Here is a 9,145-nt window from a genome sequence, read left to right as displayed (position 1 = left end):
TAGCACACTACGGATATAGTCATGTTCTTTAACAGAAGAGAAGAACACTGACTGCGTCGGGCAAAATGAATCAAGGCTTACCACAGCAGAAATAAAGACTCCCCAAATAGCTGAAGCTCACAGTGAATAATGATTTATCCTAGAGAATTAGGAAAGACTATTGATTTTATATTATTTTAATAGTGGAACATTTCCCGAGTTGAAGTCAAATGGGTTGAAACGTATGTAGTCTAATAAACTCAAAGGTTGCTTTAGACTACTTAGTAAAATGAAGATTAAAAAAAAATAACTCTGTTAAGAGAAAATACTGAAAATCGGAACCTAATTTTTCTAAGATGTTACACATGATGAGGCCCAGGGGGCTTGACTACCCAGGTAAGGTTTAAGGAAGCCTTTGACATCTTTACATACAAATGAAATGTGTGGCATGGAAGAAGAAAATCCCATGAAAAAATCATACTTTTACTCTTCGCTAGGGTTCTTTTAAAAAAAATAATAACTGAACGCCCATCTGTAATCGAAAGCAATTATTAGTCAATTCACAAAATTGGTGGTGTACCGGCTACCCCAATTTTCCAGATTTTCTCAGAACATCTAGAAGGTAGCAGAAAAACTGCATCCATCACAATAACAACATTTTGCCCCCAGGAGTGCTAAGACTAAAAACCCTCGGTTAGACCGAAAAAGCCCCTTTCCAAATAAGTCATGATCTAAAACACACAAATAAATACCTTAGTTTTGAGGCTCCTTATCTGAGCTTTACAATGGAAGATTAAACAAAATTCAATTCTTGGGCCTAACTGTACTCCAATAGAAAATTAGTAACTGTGAACTTAAAGCTGTACAAGATTCTTAGGATGAAGAAAGATCAAGCGAGAACAAATGCAACATTCATTTTTTTTTCATATTATCAGTTAATTCACATTACCTCTCTTCTGGAACTATTCTGAAAATCGCTGAAACTCAGGAAAGGTTATATCTTTATCTGCTTCTTCCATGCTTTAATATGGAGCTTCTAAAAGCTACTGCTGGACTTTCAACAACACCTTGTTAGCAAAACACTTTAGCCCTTTTTAGCAAAGAATCCCTCCATCTGCTGGTATATTTTGGAATAGCTTTCAAACTAAACAACCATACTAATTCCACCAATTTCCTGCAAGATATTTAAAATTAATAACAATAATGATGGCTCTTGTTTCCAGGTGTTAGTGTCACGTAATACCTCCTGAGAAGGTTCCTATGATTGTAAATAATTCCCTGCGGCATTAAGGCTACTAGTTCGTAAAGTAAAATTTATTCGCTAAATACAAACATTGTCACCATATCAAAATCTATTTTCCAGAGCACACCATCTTTAAGTTTAAGTTATCTGAAATATCGTACTTTTGGAATCCGGGCATGATGCTATCACTGGAGTTTCCACTAAAGCTGCAAGTACCTGTTAACCTAATATTAGGAGAGCGACTTGTTTCTTGGCCCCCACAGAGATCTACACAAAGAAATCACTTAGTGCATTGCTTTTTCAAAATTATTACTAAAACTCTCATTTAAAATGACCCCCAACACTTGCAATCACATGGATACAGGCCCAGGAATAATGACTAAACGTGCATTAATTTTTTTTTGCCTTTTGAAAATAGACTCCGGGGGCTAGGCATTTGAGTACACAGCATGTTTATAGACCTATTCGCTATGACATAAGCACATACTTCTGCAACATATTAACTTGCATCTGTTTTCTATTCAGATCACTGAGAGGCAAAATTTTTGGAATATATATTGGTAATATTAACATATGAATAAGATTCAGTTGTGAAGTGTAAAAAATATGGACAGTGTTAAGTAACCAATTTACAAACTTCAGAATCAGTAAAGCATACATTGGGAAGAATATTTCCTATTTCTTCAGAAAAAAGGAATCACGCCTTGAGCTACTTTCAGACAGAAATTCTAATTTGTCATTGAAGCTCAACTAGGTTTAATATCAGAAGTGGGACACTTACCTTTTCTTTTAAGAGGACCAAGAACACTGGGCCTAATGCACTTGACTGGACTCTGACTCCTCCTGCTTCAAAGAATAAACAAACAGGATGATGTGAAGTACTTTTAAGATGCAAGACAAACATTATAGCCCAAATAAATCAATAAAATTGACAGTCATGTAGAAAAAAATGGAAAATGCCTGTGTTGTAAGTTGAGTAACTGAACTGCCAATACATGATCTGACCTGGAATATGATAATCTGAAAAAACACAGCATTTTAAGCTATTTTAAAAAATCGTCTAGGGGCACCTGGCTGGCTCAGTCAGAAGCACACGCAAGTCTTGATCTCAGAGTCATGAGTTCAAGCCTCACATTGGGTGTAGAGATTACTTAAATAATAATTTTTAAAAAAACTTAAAAAAAAAATAATTCTGTAAGATAAAATATCCACAAGTTTTTTCAAAACAGATAAACCTTATTAAAAAACTATTTGGATTTGACTGCCACTATCCCTTCCCCTTCCTTATCCTTACAAAGGATAGATTATTGCGCGCATGCACGTGTGCGTGTGTACGTGGGTTCGTTCTCTGGCACCATGTCTCAAAAAACACATCTCTGGTAAAATGTTACTGCTAGAATATAGGTGGTAGGTATACGGATGTTCATTGTGTCCAATTTTGTTGTCTGTTGGAAAATTTCCATAAGAAAATGTTGGGGAAAAAGGTCATCGGGAGACACAAATTGAACGTGTAGCATTTCAACCACATTTTTTGAAAAGTAGGCTGACTTACCTGGAAAAGCGTCTTGGACTATGCACGGGACTTGGCGGCAGCCCACTGCTGCTCACAAACATTTGTAAGGATGGTGAAAAACATTGCTAGAAAAAAGCATATTTAATATTAAAATAGTTCTAGTGCTCTGGCTTTCAAAAAGTTCTCAAAATAATAGAAACGACATCCTTAGAACTGCTTAGCTGTGTGTGTATATTTTACATACGCAGAAACACACACGCGTAGGAATATGTACCTAGACTGACGTACCATTTTCTTCAAGTTACTATCAGAAACTTTCATGGATTTTCCTTCCAGTCATTGGATTTTTTAAAAAATGAGGCGATTTGTGCGTGTGTGTGTGTGTGTGTGTGTGTGCGCGTGCGTATGTGTGTGTGTGTGTGTGCGCGCGTGTGTGTTTTAGAGTAAACAGCTCAGTGTGTGAAAGACAGCTAACACCTTGTCAAGGAGCCTACCTTTCCAAACCCTCTGGTGGGTGATGGTGCCGGAGAAACTGGAGTGAAGTCAATCCTTTTAGGAGAATATAGTTTCTCCGGCTTCTCAAAATCGCTATCACTCTGTAAACATAAAATGTTATTTCCTTGTAATTCACAATTCAGCCCATCACAGTTCTTCTTTACTACTCAAACTCGCCTACACTTTTAGAACAGAAATGCAGACACTAAACAGTTGCAATCTAATATCCTGGCGGAAAAGCAGAGATCAAAAACCGAATACAAATTTGGAAATGGGGGAGACAGAAGTGTCTGAAAAAAAGTAATGAAGCCAAGGAATGACATAAAGGTTTCCAGAAAATCAAAAACAAGCAAACATGTGAGAACTTTACCAGGCTCAAGCTCTCGTCCCATGACTGGCTGATCTGCATTGCTGTCTGCACTTCCCTAAAACAAATAAAAATGACAGGCCGTCAGTGCTCAGAAGCAAGACATACATTAGGCTCTGCTCTGTTCTTGTGAAGCACTAACCGTTCGTGTGCAGTTTCTCTGTTCATCATATCCATGCCTTCCTCCTACGAAGACAAGCACATGCTGAAAACACAGTATTTACCCACATCCACACAGTTCTCTACTTCAAAGTACAATTTAAAAGACTTCTTTCTGGGGCGCCTGGGTGGCACAGTCGGTTAAGCGTCCGACTTCAGCCAGGTCACGATCTCGCGGTCCGTGAGTTCGAGCCCCGCGTCGGGCTCTGGGCTGATGGCTCGGAGCCTGGAGCCTGTTTCCAATTCTGTGTCTCCCTCTCACTCTGCCCCTCCCCCGTTCATGCTCTGTCTCTCTGTCCCAAAAATAAATAAACGTTGAAAAAAAAATTTAAATAAAAGACTTCTTTCTACCAAAAAATAAATAAATAAGACTTTTCTACCGTCTTTGACATAGTTACAGTACAGCAGCACATGCTAAGACTGTCACCCAGGCCACATCTGTGTTTCACCTGCACGCACACTCAGAAGAATTTGCATCTGTCTATGGCCACCCAGAGTGGACTCATTTTTAATATCTACATCTTCAGAATGAAAATAAAATCCAAATGGAAGATTCAGACAACTGCAGCTGAGCTAGGAAGTAGAATTTACCCTTTTGATCTGATGCAGTCTGCTACTAGGAACGCGATTTGGTGACGACGACAGCAACTGGAAAGGAAAAGCAAACACTTACTACTTTCTGAATCACAAAGCAGCGTCTGCTGTCAGTACGAGTGTCCAACCTCCTCCCAAATAAGATTTCACGTTCTTCTCAGAGATCTAGCGCTTTAGATCACTGAACATTAATGCACCAGAGGCAGGACACTCGGTTTTTGGAAAGTACACCAGGCGTCCAACCTCAAAGCACCATCTGTCGCAAGACAGGCACTGACTTTAACACTTTTCCCAAATGAATGCAGAGCTGTGTACGTTCATGTAAAAAAAGATCCCAGGCCTTGGAAATATCCATTACCCCACTTATCTAAAATAAAGAACTAGGTAAGAAGGGAAAGAAAAAACTTGTAGTCATTTTTAACACCAATGCACCCATGGAGGAAGATAGGCAAAGAAGCCCAGTATAGTATTTTGTCTATGATTAGTGTTTATCGAAAACACTTCAAATCTGCAATAGGGAGATTTTGTTTGTATGCTCTAAATCACTTCTAAAATTTGGTCACTACCACTACATATACCACTGTGGTAGAATATACACCACAAACCTTACTAGTTAAGAAAAAAAAATCAACGTGGACGGCAATGCATATTTTTCAAATAACCATTCCTTTCCCTTAGAGCATCATTTTTTGACAACACAAGGCTAAAATGGCCTGGGGGCCAAATCATGTTCCTTCAAAATAAACACAATCTGATCCCAGAATGAAAGGTAGAATTCATCTCAAGAGACCTTACAGGGTTCTAATAGCCATAATGTTAACAACTGCTATTTACTCCCTAATGAAACGCAAACAAATTTGTAATGCTGTAAGACAAATAAGACCACAATCCAGTTACAAGAGGCCCTATCCTATTAAAACTTCTAAAAACCCTAAGGTAGTGAGTAGAATAAAATGGCGATAAACTGCTCCAAGTTTTCTAGGCAAAAGCTAATCCAGGTGCCATTTTTAAAAGTTAGACACTGAAATGTGATTTGACCTCAAAGGATATCTCTTCAGTACCCACCCTTTTCTCTTTCTCTTTCCTCTCCTAGGCTCTGTAAATAGAAAAACTTTACAAATAAAATCCTTTGCAAAAGTGGTTTTTTTTTCCACTCATAAAAATAACACGTGTTTACCACTAAACTCTTAATAAGGCCATTTGAAAAGCACTGGGCCACGAGGCAAGTCTCTAAGGCAGGAAACACTAACAGGATACCGTGGTGTGGCAGAGAACATGGACGTGACAGAGAACAAAAGAAACCCCAGGGGCAACGAAATCATCAGGAAAGCCAAAGTAAAGAGTGCAAAAAGCTGACAGTAGAGGAAGTCAGAAATGTAGATGCTGCATCTATATAATGTACAACTTGTCAACTAAGAACTAGAAGGAAGACCCAAAAGGAAGACAGGGAGGAGAAATGCTGGGTCTTGTACCAGAAACAAGAGCAATGTACCAACTGAGAAGAAAGCCAAGCACTTCAAGGAGGTGCTGTTAATGGTGTGAAGTAAAGCGAAGAGCCTAAGTAGGAGAAGGAAAGAGGCCCCTGCCGCTGGGCACTGGTGATTTTTGCAAGAACAGTTTTTTAATAGTATGGTGGTGGGAGCAGTGAGATCACAAACTGGTCGAGTAGCTGGCAAGAAATTGGGAAACAAGGAGCTGGAGGCAGCTGGGCGTAGATTAGGCTTTGTAGAAGCTCGGAGGGTTCAAGGGAAAACAAAGAGAGACGTAGGGAAAAAGACAAGTTTGTGTTCCAGATATTCAATGTGTGAGTCAGGAGAAGAAGGCAGGAGCGAAAAAGCCAGGGAGGAGGGGACTAGAGTGGAGACAACAGACCAAGCAAAGTGACAAGAGACAGAAAATCTAGGAACCATTGGAGAAAACATCACATGTGAAGGTAACGACATCTTAAGAGTAAGAAAGCTGACATTTATACAAGATGACCGTCTGCCTTCACAGAGAAGGGTCAGCCACTGAAAGTGAAAGGTCTAGGAAGCTCGCAATTTTTAATTAGAATATTGCTTTGGAGAACAGCGCAGAGTAAGTGGCAGACACCTTGGGCCCAACATGCCCAGAATTTATCTCCCGGCCCTTCAGATGACCAATTCCTTGAAATTTCCCTACTCATAATAAAGGCAACGCTTTTCCCCTGGCCGCTAAGAAATAAAAGTTCAGTCCCCTGGAGTCCTCCTTCCCCTTGCATTTACACCTGATCAGTTGTCAGATCCTGCACAGACAACTCCTGCAGATCTTGCGTCGCTCCTTTCCATTTCATTCAACACCTTGCCTTTTGCAGGTTAATCTGAGAGGTGGGTAAGCGTATTAAGATTTATAGAGGACACTGTGATTGAACACACGTGGTATAACCCATCCGATGATCGAAGTACCCGAAGGGTGCTCCGGAAGGCATCCCAAACCAGGAAGCTCAAAAGGAGAAGGGGATGGAGGGAAGGAAAACGTAAGGATCCACAAAGAGCAGTGAACCAATGTGGCCCCTTCAGCGAAATAGGCATTTTAGTGCAGCCAGAGCAAAACGTATCTGTCAGGGAGTAGGGAGAGGGGAATCAAGACAGAGTTGATAAGAATTTTCACATCTTAGAAAAGAGCAAAGTCAAGTGTAGAGAGGCGAATTCATTTTCCCTTCTTTGCTATACTACTGATATCGGGAGCATGGCTGTGTAACAAGCAGAAACATTTCTCATCTACAGGGCGAAATGAAGCCGTTCTATTTTCCAGTATCCTCGGGGAAGAAGGTGAGGTAAATCAAACCTCCAGACAGCTAACATTTCCCCCTTTTAAGTATTTCTAGCCACTTCAGCTGGAAATCTTCCTTAAAAGTGTATTTTATTTCTCCTTTCTTAAACAGATTTTACCAACCAGAATGGCCTTGACCCATCTCTATTCTAATCCCAGCTCTGCCACTTAGCAATTGTGTGATTCTGAGCAAGTCATTTCTATTAGCTGAGTCTTAGCTGCTGCCTCTTTGAACTGGTAAGGACATCTTTGGCCCTGCCTACTTCGCAGGGGGTGGCTATGAGGATTAAAAGTGTGAAAGGACTCGGTAACATGTAGAATACCATAAAGACACAGGGTATGGTACACTACAATTTGAAAAAAAGTTAGTGACCCAGGTATCCTTAAGAACATCAAGTATTTTACAGTTCAGTGCCAGTGAGACCCTCAGGGACCATTAACAGGCTCTTAGCCCTTATGCTAAGCCACAGACTGCGTTGTTAAAAACCGGTCTGCTTTTCAGTTTTCCCCTCTCCTCCTCTGCTAGCAGCTATTAGTATACCTTAAGCCCGAATGCACCTCTTTTGATTTGCTGCTTCTCACACACTACTGAGTTGGAAGCTTATTATGATTGTGCATAATTTTAGATGATTTGGAGGTCAGAGGCTCTCCTGTAAACAAACTGATGAACCTTTGTGCAGACTATGGAAATCTAGTGCGGCCATTCAGAGGTCTGTTTGCTTACATCTCAGATGTCTTTCAGAGTGATGCAGCTACTGGCTAAGTGGGCTCCACATGTGAAGTGCTACTATATTAAAAACCTCATCATAATCTCTCCCAATGCGTCCAACTAATAGGGTGACCCCTGACAGCTCGGGCTATTTAGAACAGTCACAATTAGCAACTCTACCGAGAATATAAATACACGCATTTTAAAGGAGATTTCACTTTGGATACATAGCACTGTCCAACAGGTAAGTGTCAGAAATACTCGGCTAATGTCTAAACGATTTTTTGCTTCCTGGGATAAATAAAGACCATTTTTCTCAGCTATATTTAGAAGTTAATCCTGACTTCCCTCATAACCATCATGCAAGCAGTGACAAAAAAACAACGAACAATTTTTAAAAACACAAAGTCCCACAGCCAGGAAAAAAGTCTTAAGCAGATCTCTGTTTTGCACCAAAAGCTGACAAGGGCCACAGCATGAGCAAGATAGGTAAAATCATTTTTTTTCTTTAGTGAACGATGGTACATAGCACATCCTCTTAAGAACGAACTACGTCTGGAAGTATTTTCTCCAAGCCATACCACTAAAAATACTTACTTCTATACTTACCAGGGTATGACGGCTCATAATCGTTGTACTATTCCTCCGAGTTCTAAATGTGTAAGGTTGAAAAACCTGAGAAAGATCACTAAAAAATAAAAATAAAATGATTAATGTCTTCTCCTTTAAGACATCCTTCAACTGTATTAACGCCCACTCTCCAGTTAACAATGAATCTTCGATGGCTCCTCACTCCATACAATGAATAAACTCCTCACCGGCCTCTTCAGAGCCTTCGTAGTGGCTTGCTGTGGATCACAGGTCTACCCAGATACTGATCTGCTCAGTGCTTGGGGGGCAGCTAGGAGAGGTATGGGGCGGAGCTCCAGACTGGTTGCTTCCAGCTGCCTCTGGCCAGAGCCCACGCCCCCAAACCGGTTCCCACCAGACATGAGCAGCCTCATCTGTTTACCCCAGAGCACCTAAACGTATTGCTGCTTTCTGTGTGCGCCATGACGGTGAGAAGGGCCGGGCCCTGTTCTACAGTATGAGCCCAGTTAGCACCTCTCCCACTACTGCCCTAAATATGTTCTACCTTTGAACCCGCTGTGCAGCTAAATAAACGTACCTGGGGTTTTGTTCATGTTGTCTCTTCTGTCTCCCCCCCCCCCACCACCACCACCATCGGCCCAAATCCTTCCTCTTCTTGAGCACCCATTTCCATGCAGTGCCCTCTGTGAAGCCTCTCTTCAATAC

General features: G+C 40.8%; 1 protein-coding gene across 7 annotated transcripts in view; it reads right to left on the bottom strand.

Annotated features, from left to right (window-relative positions):
- Positions 1-9,145, bottom strand: part of PABIR2 (PABIR family member 2) — a 205,437-nt gene that overhangs the window by 193,485 nt on the left and 2,807 nt on the right. For 5 of the 7 annotated variants that reach the window (XM_040468147.1, XM_040468144.1, XM_040468150.1 and 2 more), the window contains exons 2-8: positions 8,459-8,537; positions 4,348-4,404; positions 3,740-3,783; positions 3,601-3,655; positions 3,230-3,331; positions 2,775-2,860; positions 2,004-2,068 (exon numbers count right to left, since the gene is read on the bottom strand). In XM_040468147.1, the coding sequence (XP_040324081.1) occupies positions 2,004-2,068; positions 2,775-2,860; positions 3,230-3,331; positions 3,601-3,655; positions 3,740-3,783; positions 4,348-4,404; positions 8,459-8,537 (488 nt within the window). The remainder of the gene's footprint in view (positions 1-2,003; positions 2,069-2,774; positions 2,861-3,229; positions 3,332-3,600; positions 3,656-3,739; positions 3,784-4,347; positions 4,405-8,458; positions 8,538-9,145) is intronic. The other 2 variants (XM_040468145.1, XM_040468149.1) reach the window with 1 other exon arrangement.

This window comes from Herpailurus yagouaroundi, unplaced genomic scaffold, assembly GCF_014898765.1.
Source record: "Herpailurus yagouaroundi ecotype Mexico unplaced genomic scaffold, PumYag 67681, whole genome shotgun sequence".
NCBI classification, from domain to species: Eukaryota; Metazoa; Chordata; class Mammalia; order Carnivora; family Felidae; genus Herpailurus; species Herpailurus yagouaroundi.
This window is presented reverse-complemented; position numbering and strand designations above follow the sequence as displayed.